A 21,895-nucleotide genomic window follows, 5' to 3' on the forward strand; every position below is an offset into this window, starting at 1 on the left:
CGGGAGTAAGTAAGCATTACAACTACAAAATGAGGTGGTAAATACATGATAAGGAAGGAAGAACATGACTCGTATACCGTTTGTACTCTTTGTAAAGCTTTAAAGCAAGCCAAACTGCTATAGCCGGCAATAGCTGGAACGAATTCATCTTTTAGCCACTTTGCGATAGACGAATAAGGAGGAAGCGGGAAGTGAAACAAATGAGCACTTGTTCGTTTCACTCCTTGCTTTGTCCATGTTTGTCTCTTGCAAAGTGGCTAAAAGATACTTTAAAACTGCCGTATTCACTACTTTCAAAACGGTCAGCGTGCTCTCAAATGACCACACGCATGCACAATTACTGAAGATTGTCTGCTTTAAAACGTGCCACGGAAGGTAGTTCACTGCTGTGGCTCAAAGCTGTCGCCTTCTTAAAGTAGACTTCAAAACCCTAGCATTATCTCTCACAACACAATACTTTCGGCCGGTTCTTTCAGAACACCACGCTCAATTTTAGAGCAACCTGAGGCGCTTTGATGGTCTCATTCATTGGCATATCCGGAGCTCTTCCGGTAGCACTTTCCCTGCTCCATGCGCTAAGGTAGGTTCCATTGACAGATTGAGAATGTGCTTGGCATGTTCCATTGACACATCCGGATCAGCTCCGTCACGCTATCCACTCCACGGAGCCATTTTTTTACTCCGCAAAAAGTGACGGATTCGACCGGAAGTCGCAACGACCCGTGCCCTGGAACTGTGCGCACTGTGGGCGCGTCGATGTTCGCTGGTAACGTCAGCCGCGCCTCAAGTCGAAGCTGACGTTTTGTTAGCATGGAGTGGCTGTGTCCAGCGTGTCATCTCGTGCAAAAAAGGAAACGCACACATCGCGTTCCATTCTGATCCTGCAAATAGCTCCAGAGGGAGCGAGTGGGTTCCATTGGTAGATTCCCTTCGGTTGCCCTCCGCCAGAGTGGAGTGCTGTGGCACACAGTTCGTTGGCCACTCCGAATTCGCGAATGAATGTCATAAAAAGCGGAGTCCGACCGAGATCTGATCATGTGACTTCCGGGCCTTGTCTGTTTGCAGCAGATAGTGCGCTGACGTGCATCCTCTTTAGGCCTATGATTGCTCTGGCGAGCGGCTGCACGCTTGGCTCAAACACGCGTTCTATGGCTTAGTTCGTGAGAGAGCGCCACATTTTTGAAATCTGGCTGAGAGCATGGTAGCGCCCATGATCTCAGCCACATAATGTGCTATTATCTTATTCCGGAATAGGGACCCGCCACAGTAGTCTCAGGGCTAAGGCACTTGGCTGCTGACCCGTATGTCGCGGGATCGAATCCCTGCCGCGGCGGCTGCATTTAGATGAAGACGTAAATGCTTGAGGCCCGTGTGCTTATATTTAGGTGCACGTTAAAGAACCCCAGGTGGTCGAAATTTCCCGAGCCCTCCACTACGGCGTCTTTCATAATCATACGGTGGTTTTGGGACGTTAAACGCCATAAATTATTATTATTCCGGAATAGGGTACGTGGATTTTAGTCAATGTGCATTCACAATACGTGCACTTGTATACTCATGGTCACAAGTTACCGTGGCACGAGATTCTCGTTCGGAACTTGGTAATTCAGCTTTTACGACGTGGGCGAAAGCAATTATTCATCAAGCTTAAATAGAGCCTGTATCAAATGCTAGATGTGATGCCTATGTCCCGGCTAGAATATTTCTGTTCCCTAGAGTACAATACCTTTCGTTCGTCGCTACTAGATCCGCAGCAGCCTAGTAGCAGCAGTCGGGCCAGAAATCCCAGCACAAGCCGGCGCAGACCGCGCGGAACCTCGGCACCCCTGGAACCTCGGTGGTGCAGACTGAGCGTCACCACACTCAGCGCCGTCGTGCACGCCACCACGCACGTGCTGAGGCCGTAGTAGACGCCTGCGTAGGTGTGACATGCACTTAGAAGTGTGGTTTTCTGGGCCAGTTAGTACACGACAAAGTGAAGGGTTTCAGCACGTTGAGACGACAGCGTAAGAAGAGAGGTGCAAAGGACAAAGGCTGGACTGCAAGGCTGTTGTGCACCAACGCTATGGCGTCCTCACGCATTAGGGACCCTCTCGGGTTCTCTAGCGCTTTTTTTGTACAGACAAACTGCTTTCGCGGCAAAATCGGGCTAATGTTCTCCAACAATTGTGGCGGAGTAGAAATAGCCTTCATCGTTGGCATATACATGAGTGACATTGAGAAAATGCGGTCTTTCATAGATACATATTGATAATTTTCTTGTTCCCTTCGTTCTTCTTACTTTTACAGCGAAAACTGTAAAAGTAAGAAAAGTAAGCTGTATGGCTAGGCGAAACCAGACACCCTTTTCCACAAGAAACGATAACAGTCTCCATTGGCTGCGTTGTCAGTTACGTCATAACCCATGTCGCAACCAAGCACGTGCGCCATTGGCAGCGCCGTTGGTGACGTCATTCTTTGCGTCGCACCAAAGCACGCGCGTCATTGGCTGCGCCTTCATTGACGAAATTTATCCCTTCGCAGCCATGCCACCGAGCCCGCGCGCTGCACACTCAATTTACAACTTCCACACGGTGAGGGCACGGATCGTTCGAACGCCCGAACAGCAAATAACTTTCCAACAACAGCGCCGACAGCTGATACGTGACAATATTCATGTTCGCCGGGCCGATGCAGCAGTCCGGGGCACAAGAGCAGGCCCATGTGGTGAAGCGCAAACAGCAACTGAGCACCGAGTGTCCGGCAGCCCCCCGAGCCGAATACAAGCAACATCGGCGAGTCGAGGAAACGACATTGCTGGCAGAGCAGAGTCAACGTGGCGATGTCGCGAAAGCGCTCGCCGGGGCCGACGACGCCTGCATTCGGCGGGAGTGTCTCGTGAGGCACTTCGTCTTCATCTGCGACCGCCGATGGCTGCACGTTTCAGATTCGCTGGTTAATCATTTGTACGGAGCGCTTGGGTGAGGATCTTCTTTCGCTCCTCCCATACCAACTGCACGCTAGCAAACTAGCTCGCACAAACTCGACCTCGAGAGTCATTTATTTAGTCTGATTGTCTGGCCTTAATTACACGCTGTTGACGACTTTCCTCTCGATATAAAACACCTATTGAAATGCACAAAAGGTAGAAGCGCTGTAGCGCACACAGATGAAGAAAAAAAAAATACTGCGCTGATGTTTCTTCTTCAGATTTGGGTGCACGTTAAAGAACCCCAGGTGGTCAAAATTTCCGCAGCTCTCCACTACGGCGTCTCTCATAATCAAATGGTAGTTTTGGGACGTTAAACCCCACAAATCAATCAATCATGTTTCTTCTTCTTTTATCCCTATGCGTGCACCAACCAGCAACCGTGGGCACAGACGTTAGTCTTTCTGCATATTGCTCGTTAGTATTAGCAACCGTCAGCATGAACTGCCAGTGCATTGGTGTGACATCTGTGACGTAGCGACCACTCACTGAGCAAGGGCACCGAGGCGGCGGGCGGCAGGCTGTCGCGCACCACGACCAGGAAGACGGCCAGGCAGAGCAGCGTGTTGATGCCCAGCGTCACCTTCTCGCCGGACTCGCAGGGCACCAGGAAGCCTAGAAGGGCCAGTGCGTTCACCACCACGCACGGCAGCACCAGGTGCAGCAGCTGCGACCCCGGTCGCCGGCGAAGTCTCAGGGTGTACGTGACACCCCGGTACTGAGGCGCCGCCGCCAGGCCGTCGCCCTCTTCGCCCGCGGCGGTGGACGTCGGAGCTGCCGAGGCCGACGCGTCCGGCGGCGGGTGCGCCTGCTGCGCGACGGTCATCTCGAGCAGCTCGAACTCGCCGTGCTTGAGAAAGCGGCCCAGACCGTCGGTAGTCTGGCCCGGCTCTAGCTCAACCTTCGCGGAGAAAAGGAAAGACATAAATAGGTTAGTTTCGTGCTTCCCCTGTGCAGATGTGAAAGGGTTAAGGGAAATGAGAAAGACAGAAGGCAAGACTATAGACACCGTGAAAATGGACATAATTACAAAGAAAAGAAAAGAAGGCAAGAGAGCCGATATATATATATATATATATATATATATATATATATATATATATATATATATATATATATATCGGCAGACTTGGTGTGTTTAGGTTGTATAAGAGGGACAATTAATCAGCTGCCCGCTCATAATAAGTTCAGGTGCTACGTGACGCCAAACATGCGTATAAGAGTGTTTTCACACTCGTCATTTGGCTTATAGATGGCGCTGACTATCACTCCTACTTCTAAATTCACATATAGACCCAAAAAAGTGCATGGAGGGGAGGCCGCTGTGGTAGCTCAGCGGTTAGAGCATCGAACGCGTTATTCGAAGGTCGTATGTTCGATTCCTGCTCACGGCTGGTTATTTTTTCATCCACTTTTCTTTCTTCTTATTTACATTCCATTGGTTCTAATAACTTCCCCTGTACATTCCTTGGCATTACTGTCTGTTAGATCTAATATATATATATATATATATATATATATATATATATATATATATATACATATACATATACATATATATCGGACAAATGTTGGGCATAACAGCTGAGCTGTTAAATGATTGCCTGCAAAGTCGATGCTTATTGGAGTTATCAACAGTTGCAGAAGTCATTAAAGTAAGTATAATTCCTTTATTTCGGTTGGTCGATAGTACGAATAAAAAAAGATGCTAAAGAGCCGAGTTTATTATTTTGTACGGCCTCTTCGTGAGACGACATTTTTGAAAAAAGTAAAAGCGAATGAACTTGTTTAGTTCTTTTGCAGTTTCAATAGCTTCCTTGCTCTTTGGTTTTTCTCACCCATTGCAGCGTTAAATCAGAGTTGGAACTCCTTCGTCGCAGCATGCAAAAGTTATGGTGTCATGACTGTAACTCATAGTTAGTGAACTCTTAGCTACTCTCTAAGAAAGAAGCCACGCATCGGTGGAACCAAAAACGACGTGCCTGTTGCGAGTCGTACGTCCATGAGACGAACTGCAGCTGGCAGAGATGAACATCGAACGGGAAGTAGTGCAAGTCCAGTCGGCAAGCGCTCGACAACACCGCCTGCACCGGGAACAGAACTTCGCCTGTCCATCGCACGATCACGTTGCTGCCCAGGTGTCCAGCGTGGTAGTCGCCACGTGCGCTGCGAGAATGAACTCTGTGTTGGTACGAATACTTGCGTAGAAGATGAACGTAAGATACTATAAAGAATGCTAGTCCACACGCACGCGTTATTGACGACTGCGACACCAATTGATTACGGATTTTGCCTATATGATAGTTGTTGGCATTCATTCATCTTGTGGAACGGATCATTCTGGCACATTGAAAAAGTCCGTTAATAATCAATTTTCGAAATTCCCAAAGAGGTCCACGATTTGTTGCAGTGCAAACTTACACAAGAGACAAAGACAAAGTGGGCGATAGGAGAAGATGAGTGCTGTCTGTAAACTTTGTTCTTTGTTGGGTGCAGTGCAAGGACTTGCTCCTGTGCATTTATGCGCTGCACCCAAGACTGCATCACCAACTCGCCCAAGCTTATGCGGTTTTGCAAATTTTGGTCGAACGAGCTCGGCCAGCACTCGTTTTTGTCGCTCTCTTTTTGTCTCCAGAGTGCCTTGAGGACACTCAATGATCGGACCTTTACTGTAGAAAAAATTTGTGAGCCTAGTTTCACAGCACAGCAGACCAGGAAGCCACACGAGCCCTTTTGCCGTACTTGAAGACAAGCAGCATTGAGCTGCCGCCTGTGTATTTGTGACATGTGACTTTTCTTCTCTTCCTCCATTATTCCCCAGCCCATGTGTAGGGTAGCAAACTGGACGTAGTCTAGTTAACCTTCCTACCTTTCCTATATTCCTTTTTCAAATCTATGTGTCTGCTGTATAAGTGCGAGATGTAATATATGATTGATGCACAACTAACTCGGTCGTATAACCAATAAACGTGGGCTTGTCTTTGCAACGCGTAATGTTTTACTATGGCTCGCTAATAAATCGTTTTTACAATGCCTTTCTTTACCAATGAGTAGCTCTCGTCACACGAGAGAGGCTCATTTTAAGCCAGTCATGCTCAAGGAATAAAACGGCCCCACTGCTTCCTGTGCCGCCGCCTCAGCTCCTCACAGCCAGTCACTGAGTGAACAAACGGCTTAGCCTTTAGGTACCAAGATTTTCTAGAGCTGCAATTGATATCTTTGCGCACCACATTCTGTTTCTGGCTTCCAAGGCCATGTAGTCACGAGAGGATAGAAATAATAGCCACAACAGTGATTTTGAAATGTTACAGTTGCTATTTCTGAAATGCCTGGTCGTTAAAATGCGTTATGTTAACCTTCTCTTACTTGTTATAGAGGACCAGGTCCGGCTTCCAGACTTGCGCAGATGGAATGCGCAGCACGCCAATTCCACCGAAGTCCGATGCGTTCCACTTGAGGTGAGCGTCTGTCCACCGCTGTGAAGCACAGTGCGACGAAAGCTTACGACGTGCTGACAAAAACACGGCATAGCTACGAGCAACGCACAAAATATCGGCTCAGCAAGGAGGTTTGAAAGATGGCTTCTTTACATACACAGTATTAATGAGGTGAAAACAACTTAATAACCGTGGTGGTAGATAAAGTGTTGGATATTGTCGTTGAGCTTCAACGCACGCGAAACCTTTCTGTATTAATTTTCATTGAATAGCTGACTGACTGAGCGACCGACAGTATCTGGCGTCAAAAAGTAGGTTGCTGATTATTGAAGGCACAGTGAGAAAATCGTGAGCCTGTCTTTTGTGCGAATAACCAACGGAAAGATTGACCGATGGTAATGTATCGTATATCACAGGAAAGTTTGTCAGTGATAGCACTTAATGGTTACGATGATCGTAGTCAATGACTGTGGCGAACTTTCCTGTCATCGCCACTATGTTGGCTCTATGGCACATAATGGGATGCTGTAACACACCACTCTATTGTACGTCCCACGAAAAAAAACTAAATATTGTGCTGTTCTTGCTCGGTAGATATATTACCAAGCATAACTGTCATTTAATAAGATTTCCCTTATCGCTTGATATGGTACAGTCACTCAAGCTACGTATAAAGGAAGCATACAACAGGAAACACTCTTAGACCGAGATCTCTCGATTGGAAATGAGCATGGGACACGCAGTTTCTCTGAGAAAAAGGAACAGTTACTCCGTCGCTTCTTCAACAGGCGACATTGTACTCACCAGACTTGAGTAATTCATATTAGATCATCATGGCCATTGTCGCACTTTTAATGTTGCCTGATGCTTCCACATATGAACCATCAAACTGGCTGTCGTCAGAGTGCTTCAAATATTATACGCAATCACGCTGTTTTGAGATGCGTGCGCAGTGCATGCACATTACACCAGAATGCATCAAGCGTCATTATTCTGCACTTTTAAGCGCTGTTTTATACGGCGTTTTCTCTCTCTTGTGCGAAGAGCTGCGGTGACCGCCTTTAACCGCTTCCAACCACTTTTGCTTTGCTTAAGGCATAACAGCCGAAAGAACGCTTAATGCTAACTATAAAAAGAAACGTCTTCTGAACGCGCGATTGTTTACTTCTATGAGTCTGAAAAACGCAGGACGCTTCAATGTCCGGACAATGAAGTTAAACACCGTCGAGCGTGGAAGCAGGCAGTTACATCAAAACCGAGGCAAACAACAACGCCTGCGCAGAAAATGCGAGCCACTGAGATGCCGAATCGGCAAATGTGGCGCCTGCACGCCAAATTGCCATCCAGAGCAACAAAACCGTGACTATCGTTCGCGCAGCGAGCGCGTGTATCGGCAGTATTAGGGAGAAGATGAAGTGCAACATTAAGGGAAAGAGAAAAAAAGAAAGGAAGAAGCACGGGCGGGTATCAACCAACCTGCGTCAGCCTGCAGTTCGTCGAGATTGTCTGGCTTTTTTCGTCCTGAAAGTAAAAGAGGAGAAATATCAGGCACTCGTTTCCAGAGGAATGGGAGACTACACAGCCAGTCTATAGTTAACAATCGGACACTTCATCACGGAAATTTCGCCGAGTTAAACCGGATCCCTTTCTTTGGTTTTCCTCTCTTTATTTTATCGTTTTGTTCATTCTCGATGGAAGCCTCGTTCATTAAACCGCAGCACGAGTTTGCCCGTCGGATAAATCGCGCTAAAGAGAGAACAAGAAAGAAAATATGATGGTGGCATCCTAGTAGGGTAATCAAATAGAAAGAGCAAGAGCACCGGATGGTGTACAATATAAAAGGCGATGTACGTACGCACAGATGTGTTTCCCGCGCAGAATAGCATGCCTTAGGTTTAATTATACATCCGGACTGCAGCAGTGGTGGCGCGTGCTCGCACGGCGGGCAAGCGTGCAACACACAAAACGAAGCCCGTAATGAGTCGCTGGTGTAATTAGCGGCATATCGATGGCGGCAGTCAGATTATAAGAGGTACTGAAGGAGTGGAAGCACGAGGAGGCAAAGAGGAGAAGAGAAGGAGCGCGAAGCAGCAGGCGGAAGATGTGTATGGCGCCATTTCACGCGATGGAGTGAAAAGCGACCGTTCTTTAGGTATGGAAGCAGTAGACAGACAGACAGACAGACAGACAGACAGACAGACAGACAGACAGACAGACAGACAGACAGACAGACAGACAGACAGACAGATAGATAGATAGATAGATAGATAGATAGATAGATAGATAGATAGATAGATAGATAGATAGATAGATAGATAGATAGATAGTTTGTAGTGAATGGAGAGCTGTAAGAACGGAAGAAAGACAGATAGGCGGCGGCCGCTTCAAGAAATACACGCGCACACTTTCGTGTGACGCGCGGGAAAAAGCAACACCAAGGCACTCGGAAAAGGTGAGCGCAACCGGCGTGCCATATATATGTTACCTCTCGCGTACCTGCTCCCGAGGGCGGCGGCTGCCTTTCGAGTCCCTATACCTGCTCGTTATGCCCGTCGTTCCGTTGTTGCGCTGCGGCAAACCCGAGTGTTCTTGCTCCACGCGAGAACTTCGGTGCGGCACGATCGAGTGGGATAGATACGCGTTTTTTCACTTTACTTCATTTCCCTTGCTCTTTTCTCCTTCGATTCCTTGCGGGGCAGGTAGCGTTTGCCGAGTTTGAAACTAGGATTGTTCATTAAGCAAGCTCGGTTTTTCTCCCCCCCCTCTTCATTCCAACCCCCACTTTCCATTCATTGCCGTTGCTGCGGGCCCACACGCCCCCCCCCCCCCCTCCACAGGTGTATGCCGAAGATCTGGAAGAAAGATGGCGTCCGGGCGCGTATGTTTCAGCAAGAAAAACGACTTCCAGTTTTGGTGGAGAAGCGAGCGGGAGAGGGTTTTGTTCCTATTGCAGAGTAAAGAGAGTGAGAGCCGTGGCGGTGGTTCGGAACGCTCTTGCGTCGAGTACGCAGTGCCTGTACGCGAATAAACGCTCGGAGCGCGCGGTGCCATTTTGCGGTACGCGAAATGCGGTAAACGATGAATTATTGAGAAACCGTCCCGCGAGTTTCCCCGGGCTGCAACTCTTTATCCCTCCGCAGCCACCATATATTTTTTGTGCTGCTCGTTTGTGGAAGGCGGCCTGGTTCACTCAGTGTCTACGAACGCCACGTGCCAACACCCCCTTCTCTCTCAGACAAGCGACGTCCTCTTTTGTACTAGTTCACTGCGAACAGCACTAGAGTGCAGCCGAATTTAAAATTCTTTCTTCCTCCATTGAACTCGGTCTGGATAAGCGACTGCGAACAGTACTAACTGTGCTGGATGGGGAAAACGAACCGCCTGTTGAAACCTCCTCTCCCGCTCGTGCTGGCTGGATGGTCGTTTTTTGTTCGTCAATTCAGCATTATTTATTTATCACTTTTTTTGCCGAGTGAGGCATCAGCTGTACGGTCGTTCGACAAACCCCGAGCGATCAATTTTCAAGAGACGCTTGTGAAACAGGTCTGCGTATTAGCGTTCCGTAAAACTGCCGCCCTTTGGCATCATCGCTATCCTTCAAGTCGTCTACATTTAGGGTGTGGTTAAACTAGTAGAGGATTTCTCCGGATAATTATGACTTAGCCTAAAGCACATACACGTGGTTTTCTTGCGTATTGCGCGAAAATACCATTGAAGAGATGTCATACGATACATTGCGAAGGGGCAGTTCCGGCACGAAATCTCGAAGCAAGGTTGTCGCGCAACCGATTTTCATTCATCTGCAGAAATGCACAACCGATTTCATAGGACTGTTATGTACAATAAATGAAGAAAGCGAATTGTGAGGGCTCGTCTCATGCTTGATCGACACAACGTGAATTACAACCAGCAGGTGATGAAACCAAGGAAAGTGTGGGAGACCTTAGTTGAACCGTTTTAAGTGTATACACTAGTAATTGTGATACAGGTGCGAAGTAAGTAAAGTGGATGAAAAGACAACAGTGCACATTGTGATTCTCTGTATGCGGCAGCACGAGTGGGGAGCCAGCGGGTCATTCAGGCTAACATCTCCACTATTATGTCATTAAAATATGCATTTCAGTATTTCTCTCTCCCGCGTACTTATAGCCTGTACCTTCTCATATGTCGTAAAAGACTGTAGGTGTGCAAACACGGCCACGAGAGAAAAAGTAATCAGAACACAAACGCCGCGGCGGACAACTGCGGCGCTGCGCGAGACCCGAGTGTTGATCTGACAACAGCTTTCACTGTAAAATGTAACTGCGTCTACTTCCTTCACCGCCACTGTACGCCCTTTTAGTTGTTAGTCGGCGTTTGTGTTCTCCCGACTTCTTTCGGATCACGCTTGATAGCTCGAAAGGCTGCCGCCAAGCGAGCGCGGCGCCGGGAGGATCCCGAGATGGTGCGTGCCAAGGACGCGCCGCTGCGAAACGTGCGCAACAAGAAGCGGATCCCGGTGCACGCCAAAGAAGCCGCACCGAAACGGGCGCATCGAGAAGCGGGCCCCGGAATGCGAGAGCGGAAAGCGGCAACGGGCGGACCCGGATGCTGCTCCTCGGAGGACTCCCGGTATCACCGATAAACCTCCGGAGCTTCACCCGCCTCACCATCATCCACTCCGTGGAGATGAATTTTTTTTTATGAAACCGTTGGTGGGTTGTTTATGCCCTAAAGACCTGATGCAATCCACCGCGGGGGATCGGCCATGATACGGGCGGTACCTAATTTTAAAGATAAGAGGTTGAAGAAGTGCATCTGGCACGTAGCGCGTAGGCAGGACAACCTCTGGTCGTTAAGAGTAACAGGCTATACATTCAAAGATAAGGCAAACGCGCGAGGGGCAGACGGAGAACTTGGGCGGGCAGATGAGATTAGGAAGTTCGCGGGTGTAATGCGGCCGCAGCAAGCACAAGAGCGAGTTGAATGGCGGAACACGGGAGAGGCCTTTTCTCTGCACGTTGGCGCAGTCGGGCTGATGACGATGATTATGGTAGCGCTGATGATGATCTGCCAACTACCTCAGCTTTCTCTCACTCAAGCTTGTTATTTGTAGTCAGTAGATTAACAACGATAACACGAGAGATCTAGACACGCGCCCGCCACGCATAATTTGGACCACAAAAAGCTGCTTGCGTGTATTATAGTCTGTTTGCATGGCATAGTTGTTCATGGATATGGTCACTTGTGCTGAGCAAAACATTTCATGCCGTATGTATGTTCACTGATCGGTCACCGCTATGTTCTCGCTGCTTTCTATACATCAGGGAGGTTCGGCTTCTCCTAAAGTGACTAAGGTCACTTTTCTCTCGTCTTACCTAATCCTTGAAACGAAATAAAATAGGAATGTATTAAGTTGACGTTCGCTTTTTAGGGATACCCCTTTTTCAGCTATACATGCGTGAACAGGAGGGCGTAAGTTGGTGGATAATTTTTCTTTTTTCGTGCGAAATGTAGGTCTAAGGGCGAGGAGAGAGAGCCGCCATGGAGAGGGGGAAAGGTAAGAGATTCGATTTCGATCTCACCGCTGCCAAATATTGAGCGGCCGCCGCCAAGCCGGCACCTCGCGCCAGACGCGACGCGGTAGCATAGACGAGACGTCGACGACATGGGCTATAGACGAGGCCTTCGCTACACACGAGGCTGTATCGACCGGCGCGTTTCACGAAGACTGGTCAACAAAATTTACCGCCTTCACACCCAATCCGTCATAGTTTTGGCGTTCCGAGTGTATATCCGCCGGTTTCACTGCACGGCAGAGCCGCACGTAGTGGCAGTGCCGAGAAAACAGCAAAAGATAGCAAGAGTAAACAAAGAAAAACAAGCGATGTTAAAGAAATCAGAGTACAGGGGCTGGCGTAAAGGATAAAAGAGGGACCGAGGAGTAGCCACGAGAAGACGGTATATCGATCAGGTTGATGAAATTTGCGCTGTTTCATTTATAAAGTTTTCTTGCTAAGTCATTATACGGGTTGTGAGCGCATGAACGTGAAAAAATGACGAAAGAAACACCGAGGAAAAAGAATGAACGAGCTCGACGTAAGAAAAGAGAAAGAGTGCGGTGCATACGCAGATCAATTGTGCGTACGAAGTGTGTCAGCTTTTTTGTTTGTCGTATCCTCCGCGCCTTGGTTTTGATGTACTTGTCCACGTCTTGCTAAAGAAAGACAAGGGTGGTGGAAAAAAATGGAGAAGCGTCGGCTTCTGTATAGATTGAACAAGGGCCGGAATCGCGGCTGCTTCCATAAGCCTGGGGGACTCCAATTTTCGTGAGGTAACAAAAAAGTTGTAAAAAAAAGGAAGGAAATGTGGAAGAATACGTTGGAGCGTGTTAAAAAAGTTTCTACGCCCTTTAAAATTGTATCCGAGCTCGATACGGCAGTGGAATGTGCCGCAGGTGTTTCCTTGTATTGTGCTTCCATTGTTGCCGTGGAAGTGCGAGCAGCAGTGCCGCTCACGCTCAGCAGTTCTGCGCGTTGGTCTTGCATTCGGCGCACAAGGCAACCCATGCTCTTCCACCCCCGTCCAACACCGCTAGGTGATCAGATTAACGCACTGTGCCGCCCTGGCGAGCTCGTGCTATTGCTGCGAAGATTCTTCCTGGGTCGTGTGGCACATTTGCAGTCATTGCGTAGCCCGTGATCTTTCCATAGTTTACATCCGTGCCCTTACATCAGTGCTTCAGTACTTTTTTTTACCTTTTGTTTTCTAATGTACTTTGTATGTAATTCATCTAATCCCCTTTCGTAGTATAAGGTAGCGAACATTCCCTCTTTTTTTTAAAGACGATAGTCTTTCTTGGGGACCTTCGACGCAAAAATTTGGTCTGTCTGTTTGTATACTTGTCTGTTTGTCCACTCTTAACGGCATCGGGTACTTGAAACAGCCGACCCCATTCGCAGCGCCCACCTATGTTGCTCAAGGCGTAGCGTTCATGATTGTGCAATTGTCATTTAAAAAGCAATTATTGCACATGTCAGGGGCACCATACCAACATGCATATATTCTGCATGTGCGTCTCTTACTATAAAAGGCATACATAAGTAATTTTAGGGACCGTAGCGCTTATCACGCTGCGCTGACCATGCAACGCTTGCACGGAAAGGTGAGTGTTTCCAACGATTTGCTAAAACGAAACGGTGGTGGCACCTACCCGTCGCCTTGCGTTCTACACCTTATCACCTCTGAGATGGGCGCGCACACCGGTCTCAGAGCCACGCGTTTTGTTTTCTAAGACAACTGTTACAGATGGCGCTTATGTCTCACGCGTGACGTGACTTGATGCGCTCGTTCGCCTCCGCTGCACGCTCGAGGCACTCTAACGCAGCCCCTCCAGAACATTACTCACCAAATTTCTTGCGCAGAACATCAAATAAATGTCTTGTTCACTCTCTCGCGCTAAACTATCGTCTTTCGACGACGTTTGCAGATTACATGCAGATACGGGGCCAATTTTTCCTCTCTCTATATTAAGGGTTACTTAGCGACTCACGCATTGCCAGAGATAACATTCTTCGCTTCACATTCACGGTAGGTCCTTTAGGCGTTTGCTCTACCGCAGTAGGCAACTGCGTCTGTTAGTGAAACTTGTATCGGCCTGTATAATGGAAAGAGGGAGTTTCGGGCAGCTATATGTAGTCATCATATCTCAATTTTGGCGTATGCACACGTGACCTCGGTGCTTAAATGCGAAGCAGCTCTTTTACTAATGTCACCTAGATAATTTCAGGCCTGCTCGCTGTGTCTGCCGCAGGCTCCCACGTCACTCTGTTTAGACTGGTGTGTTTCGCTGCACAAACGTGCGTACGCTTGCTTTCGTCGCTCGACAGACATGGATTGCCTAGCCCGACGAACGTTTTCGGGAAGACCGTCTTTTCCTGTGTCGGTGAACGGCAGCGTAGAAATGTCATGCATTTTGTGCACTGGATATTCGCAATCTGTACGGCTGAAAATCCGCGATGCTGCGTGTTGAATTGTCGCGGCAAAGGGACCGAAGTTGCGAGTGTTCTCTTTTGCTAAGAACAACCGAAGAACGAAATGTGAGCGTGTCGTTCGTCAAGATGTCATCCGTGTTCTTCGTGATCCGAAGGTATGTGTGTCCGTACTACATATTTCTAAGTCGTTCCAAACTGTCCCATCTCTACCACATTCCGTTCTTGCCCTGAAATAATGTTTTCATGTGTGCTTCTGATTTGCTAGCGCAAACTCTGGCATCAAAATAATAAACGTGCGTGGCAGTACATTTTCAGAACAGACGATTTTCCTTCAGGGTCGGTAAACATTTTGCTATTGGCGATTAGCGCCGCAGACTTCTTGTATTACCTCTGTTCACTTGGTTGAGAAAAATAGAAGGAATGCTGTTGCATTACTTAGTGCATAGGTTTTGTGCATAGTATTTTCTTGCCTGTGTCCTTACAACTTTATTGCGGTATTGTAATTTTGTGCCAGTCTCGTCAGAACCTTATACTAACAGTTTCATTGAAATTTAGATGCGTGTAGACACTTACTGTAAAGCGCTTCTTAACTGGTTTTCAGCTATGTGAGCTCTACTTCAAGCTAGAATATTTAAGAACCACTACCAAAATATAACAATCCAAGAACCGGCAGTGCAGTAGAAGCGCCCACGGGGGCTACACGGTTTAATATAGACCCAGTACTAGCATTTTTCCTAGGCCCTAAGCTATATGACCGACTACGCACCGCTGCGAAAGGGGCCAGAGCAAAAAAAAAAAAAACGCCGTGTTTTGTGTGGGTTACAAGAGATTTTTGTGAAACGAAAGATTTAGTTTTTTTTTTGCAATGGTCATCACCCTGATATTGTGCTCTATAACACACTTGTGGCAGCAGCACACACTCTCCTCAATAACTACGTGTCTATGAAAACAGATGTTCGAAATAGTACAAATGAACTGCAGAAATTTTGAAATGAGTGGGAACAGTTTCTCTGCATGCTCAAGATAGTTGTGCGTGTGGGTGTAAATAAAGAATGAATGAATGTTACCTTATTTATTTCGTCACTTTGATGGTTCATCAAATTTTGCTCTTGTATATCGACCACACGTTCGATAGCGCACAATCTTTGACTTTTTCGTGGAAGAAATGGCTCACAGGTGAAATTCCAAATGCTTTCAAGCGCAATACATTAATTAAACCAGCGCCCTTTCGTTACCCAAAAGGCAGAATAAAGCTGCTAAGCGTGTAAAACTCCCCACGAACGCTTTATTTCTTAACGTGAGACGATAGTGGCAATAAATTCACAGCCTCCCGTACAAGCGCACGCTCGGACAAAACGAGTGACGTAACAGCCGCAGGGAGCAGGCCTGATAATATTTCTTCTAGGTGGCATTGCTTTGACTCATGTGTGTAACGCCGTACGTACGTGCGTCCGCACGAACGCGCCGCAACAAGTTCCCTTCGCCGCAGGTGTTGGAGTGGTGCCAAGTAGATCACGCCTACTGTGGTCCTGCCGCAGCAGTCCGTTGACGTCACGCTCCCCTCGCACGTTTGCCTCGCAGGTGCGCTCTCAGGTCACTCTCCCTCACCCGCAGCACGCTCACCGTAGTGCCCGCAGCTGCCGGCTCCTCCGCCCGCTCGCAACACACTTCTCTCTCGCTTCGCCCTCTCCAGTGCCCGCAGCGCTCGACTGCACATTGAGTGGGAACACTATTTGGGCTCGTTTGTCTGCGATGAAACTTACACGAAACTCAACCCGCATCCCGTGTCTTTGCGTTTCAAACAAACGTTTACTCGAGTAAACGCTACACCAAGTTCCGCTTCAAACCATTCTTACAGCACCCGTGTCGACACCCGTTTCAACCGGGTCAACGCCGTGCGCACCGCTGCTGCTTTGCATCCCATTAGGGTTCCCTTCGGAGTGATGGTTCATAATTGTTTATTTCCTATTTAATCAATGAGATTGCTGGTGTGGCTTGAGGAGGGCAAGTGCCACTTTTGCACCATCCGGCCGACGCCTTTGGTCGGGGACAAAGAACGCCACCCACCTTAAGCGACTCTGCCGTAGCATCGCTCTATTGAATAATGTTTATTCCTTCTCCTCTGTCTGCTAGCAGTGAGCCTTCTTCACATTCTGAAATTACACTTGACAGTTTCTCGAATTCAATGTTTCTTCACAAGTCTCGTTTATATCGCAAGTCTTCATAGTAACCGACTTGAAACACTTGCAGAAAGCCCCACCGCGGTGGTCTAGTGGCTAAGGGCTGCTGACCCGCAGGTAACGGGATCGAATCCCGGCTGCGGCGGCTGCATTTCCGATGGAGGCGGAAATGTTGCAGGCCCGTGTGTTCAGATTTGGGCGCACGTTAAAGAACCCCAGGTGGTCTAAATTTCCGGGGCCCTCCACTACGGCGTCTTTCATAATCATATGGAGGTTTTGGGACGTTAAACCCCAGATATCAATGTATCAACAGTTACAGAAAAATAAAGATGGCAAAAAAAAACAGTGGGAGCCCGGCTGCGGCGGCTGCGATTCCGATGGAGGCGGAAATGTTGTAGGCCCCCCGTGTGCTCAGATTTGGCTGCACGTTAAAGAATCCCAGGTGGTCGAAATTTCCGGAGCCCTCCACTACGGCGTCTCTCAAAAACATATGGTGGGTTCGGGACAATAAACTCCACATATAAATAAATCAAAGAACAGTGGGAGAAGAAAAACGTGAAAACATTAAAGGTAAATTTAGAGGGTCAAGGCTGCAGCAACATAACACAACGAAAAAAAAAAGTTGAACTGCGGTAAGCACAAATGCTAGTGTAATGTTGGACGAGGCGAAGAAGGCGCTTTATACTATGAAGCCAAAACAAGATAAAAAAGAAGAAAAAGAGAGAAAGGCTGGTTCCACTTGGTGTTTTCTTGAAGTGAAGCTAAATTGATTTCCTGACGTCAACACCAAGTATTCGTCAAGATTGGTTCAAGCCGCTTGGTCTCTAATTACCATCGCGGGAATTATTGACATTTCATTAGGAATGCCTGAAGCCATTCGTCTTTCCGTCATGACGCTTTACGACTGCGTGGAATTTGCAAACAACAAAGCCGTTGCTTAAGTTCAATCGATCGGAAAGTTACGACGCAGAAAAAAAGGTATTACTATATATTCGAAGGAAGTACCTTTTGAATGCAGGGGATATTAAAATACACCTAAAATGCATGAGCAGACTAAAAGCTTGCATCCGATTATATGAAACACTGCCCGTGAAGTTAATAACTTCAATGCAAGACATCAACCAATCTTAAATAACAAAAAAAGTTAAATTGATCAGCGGGAAATATTCTAATTAAAGAGAGAACAGGATTGAATTCGTTAAAGGTTTTCGTTCATAAGCGCTACTGACCATTAGATGAATGTTTTTATTGTACGTCTGAGGCAATGGCTGTACACACTCTAACACTAAGAACGGTTCCAGATAGCTGTAAAATTTATTTTTAATGCGCCTTCAGGAAGCTATTTATATCTAAGCGGTGTTCGTTGTTCTAGTTAAAAAGAATGGTGAATCGGACAATTTGGTAACTATTCATCATTTTACCGTAGAATGAAAAACAACAAAAGCGGAGCCAGAAACGAGGACGGGCACTTGGTATTATTTATAGGACGTTTTAGGGGTGAAGCTGTTCTTAGTCTAACCTTGTCCTGCACCAGGCGTAACCGAGAGAAGAAGAGACCATAAAAAAGGCAGTATCTCCCGAACAGTATAATAGACGGCGCTGTCTCAAAGGTACATACAAACTGCAGTTGAGTGAGGATATTCTAGATGGAGCTGTACCACTACTCTCCAATTGGCTGCTGCGCGGGTTGTGCCAAGATGCGCGAAGAAGGAGTGCCACTCTCAGTGTTCTGGATCGTCGCCGTACATGGCGGATTATTGGTGGGGCATGGACTAAGCGAAGCGCATGCCTCGGCGGCTCGTGCTCGTAGCCAGACAGACACAAAGACGGACACAAACACAGACAGGCGAACGTCGACATGGACGGACGCACGGATGGATGCACTAAAGGAGGGACGGATGGACAGACACATGCATGGACAACGGATGGACGGATGCACTGACACACAGACGCACAGACAGACAGACGAACGGACAGACAGAAGGACACACACACAGACAAATACGTACAAACACAGACAGACATACATACAGACGGACGAACAGACAGATGGACGGAGGGACGGACGGACCGATAGACGAACGGACAGACGCTTCGCCCCCCCATCATCGTCATTCACTTTGTGGATATGCTGTGCTCTTTTTTTCTTGAATGTACGACATCGCAGTCAGCTTACGCCACATGTGACGAACATTTGTGGTATTAGTTTTCTGACTGACCACGTCGAGAAGCTGCAGCAGGGAGAGGTCCAGGTCCACGCGCAGTGACAATGATGAGTTGAAGGAAGGCCGCACCGCCGGGTCGTAGTTGGACATGAGATAGCGCGTCAGCCGGTACTCCTGTTCGTCCGCCCGACTGACGCTGCAACCTGCGCAAGAAAGTGGGAAAAATACGAATGAGAAGACGTGAACAACATTATCTATCTATCTATCTATCTATCTATCTATCTATCTATCTATCTATCTATCTATCTATCTATCTATCTATCTATCTATCTATCTATCTATCTATCTATCTATCTATCTATCTATCTATCTATCTATCTATCTATCTATCTATCTATCTATCTATCTATCTATCTATCTATCTATCTATCTATCTATCTATCTATCTATCTATCTATCTATCTATCTATCTATCTATCTATCTATCTATCTATCTATCTATCTATCTATCTATCTATCTATCTATCTATCTATCTATCTATCTATCTATCTATCTATCTATCTATCTATCTATCTATCTATCTATCTATCTATCTATCTATCTATCTATCTATCTATCTATCTATCTATCTATCTATCTATCTATCTATCTATCTATCTATTTATCTATTTATCTATCTATTTATCTATTTATCTATCTATCTATCTATCTATTTATCTATCTATTTATCTATCTATTTATCTATCTATCTATCTATTTATCTATCTATTTATCTATCTATTTATCTATCTATCTATTTATCTATCTATTTATCTATCTATTTATCTATCTATCTATCTATCTATTTATCTATCTATTTATCTATCTATCTATTTATCTATCTATTTATCTATCTATTTATCTATCTATCTATGATGACAGGCTTTAAATGATGACAGGCCTAAATGATGACAGGCTTTACCCACCATGATTAATTGAAGTATTTTAGGTACAGAAAAATGCGTTGGAAAAAATTTGCACATGCCACGTACAGTGGGAATCAATGATATGCGAAGCACGAATAAGAAATGTTGATATGTCGCTTTAAAATTAGCACAAGGTTACCAGTTGGAGGTAAATGAAACCGTACATGGCTTCCGTGTCATGCTTATCATGTTTGCATGTGTCGTTTACCTTCGTAATCTATTCAGGTCACGTGATACCAAACTTAGTATATGTGCAGTTAGCGAGACGGCCGCGAGCACGCTATGAGCGTGGTATGTTGTCATGTTCTTACATGAAAAGCGTGTCAGGATTATCATGTTTGCACCAGTCATATATTCCGTCATCCATTGACGTCACGTAACACCAAATTTGGTATACGTGGAGCTAGCAAAGCGGTCGCGAGCGCATCATGAAGGGCCCAATACACTCCAATGCAGCGTTGACGCGGGCGCACGGTGGGCACAGCGACGCAACGTTAGCAAAACGCGAGCACTTATAGTCTGACGCCAGGCGTGACCAGCTTCCGTCGGCGCGGGCCGACGGCAACCGGCGCGAAATGCATCATGCTTCATTTCACGCCGATGCGTTAACCAGACAACACTACGTCTCTCTCTTTTAGGAGCGAAGCTCCTTAAGGCGTGGGATGTGCGTCCCCTGTATGTAGCCACCTCTCGTTCAGTTCTAAGTATTACGCTAGCCACCGCCCGATCTAAAGGGTGCAGCCATATCCATCCGTCCATCCGTCCATCCGTCCGTCCGTCCGTCCATGCGTCCGTCCGTCCGTCCGTCCATCCGTCCATCCGTCCGTCCGTCCGTCCGTCCGTCCGTCCGTCCGTCCGTCCGTCCGTCCGTCCGTCCGTCCGTCCGTCCGTCCGTCCGTCCGTCCATCCGTCCATCCATCCGTCCAAAAGATGCAAGATGTTATAAACTAGACGGCGGTACGTGTAGTTGATTATGAAAGATGCGAGGTGTTATAAAATAGGAATGATGCCACATATGGCGCGTGTTATCGTTCGATATAGTGCGGCGACGTACGCTAGGGGGAGCGTTGCAATAAAATCGAGTGGGCAAAATGTACGGAGGATTCATGGTTTACCAGGTTTACCTCCGGAGCTTCGCCCACTCATCATCATTCACTTCGTGGATATGGCGGCATTTTTTTGTGTCGGAGCGACGCCGGACGCGCTGAAACGCGCATGCGTCAAAGCAACGCAGCGTGGCGCGAGCCTGCGAGTATATGGCAGGACCGGTGCCTGGCGTCGTAACGCCGGCGTGACACGTCGAAATGAACGCCGGCGAGCACGCGCACCGGGTCACGTCGAAATGTATTGTTGCCTTGACTGTGGCATGTAGTCATGTTCTCACATGACACACATTTCGTGATTATCATGTTTCCACCCGTCACATACCTTCGTCCTCCATTGACGTCACATAATACCAAATTTGGCATGTGTGAAGCTAGCGAAACGGCCTCGAGCGCATCATGAATGTGGCATGTAGTCATGTTGTTACATGACACGCATGTCGTGATTATCATGTTTGGATATGTCATTTACCTATATAACCCGTTCGCATTGCGTAATACCGAGTTTGGTACATGTGAAGCTAGCGAAACGGCCGCGAGCGCATCATAAGTGTAGCATGCAGTCATGTTCTTGCATGACACGCATCTCATGTTTATCATGTTTGCACCGGTATCATACCTTCGTCTTCCATTCACGTCCCGTAATACCAAATATGGTATATGTGAAGCTAGCGAAACGGCCGCCAGCGCATGATGAGCGTGGCATGTAGTCATGTTGTTACATGACACTAATATCATGATTTTAATGTTAGAGTCTGTCGCTTGTGCTCGCAATGCAATCATGTCATACCACAGTCTTTGCAACATGCCATGTGAACGAAACCACCGCAAGAGCTGCAAGACCATGAAATGTAAATCGTGACATTCATGACATAAATGTCATGATTTCCATGTTATGACTAGTCAAATGTGTTCTTCATACAGTCATGTTATGCCCTACCAAAATTCGTATGGATACCATTATCGAAACGGCCAGGAGGGCTGAAAGTCGTAGGCGGCTAGATAGACAGAAAGATAGATAGATAGATAGATAGGTAGATAGATAGATAGATAGATAGATAGATAGATAGATAGATAGATAGTTAGATACGCTCAAAGTAGCC

The 21,895-nt window shown here is 47.1% G+C and overlaps 1 protein-coding gene across 1 annotated transcript in view; it reads right to left on the reverse strand.

Annotated features, from left to right (window-relative positions):
• Positions 1–21,895, reverse strand: part of LOC119172659 (neuronal acetylcholine receptor subunit alpha-10) — a 339,242-nt gene that overhangs the window by 7,188 nt on the left and 310,159 nt on the right. The window contains exons 5-10 of the mRNA XM_075892797.1: positions 18,778–18,926; positions 7,882–7,926; positions 6,335–6,444; positions 4,951–5,134; positions 3,458–3,869; positions 1,727–1,914 (exon numbers count right to left, since the gene is read on the reverse strand). Of these exons, the coding sequence (XP_075748912.1) occupies positions 1,727–1,914; positions 3,458–3,869; positions 4,951–5,134; positions 6,335–6,444; positions 7,882–7,926; positions 18,778–18,926 (1,088 nt within the window). The remainder of the gene's footprint in view (positions 1–1,726; positions 1,915–3,457; positions 3,870–4,950; positions 5,135–6,334; positions 6,445–7,881; positions 7,927–18,777; positions 18,927–21,895) is intronic.

This window comes from Rhipicephalus microplus, chromosome 4 (assembly GCF_043290135.1).
Source record: "Rhipicephalus microplus isolate Deutch F79 chromosome 4, USDA_Rmic, whole genome shotgun sequence".
Classification (NCBI taxonomy): domain Eukaryota; kingdom Metazoa; phylum Arthropoda; class Arachnida; order Ixodida; family Ixodidae; genus Rhipicephalus; species Rhipicephalus microplus.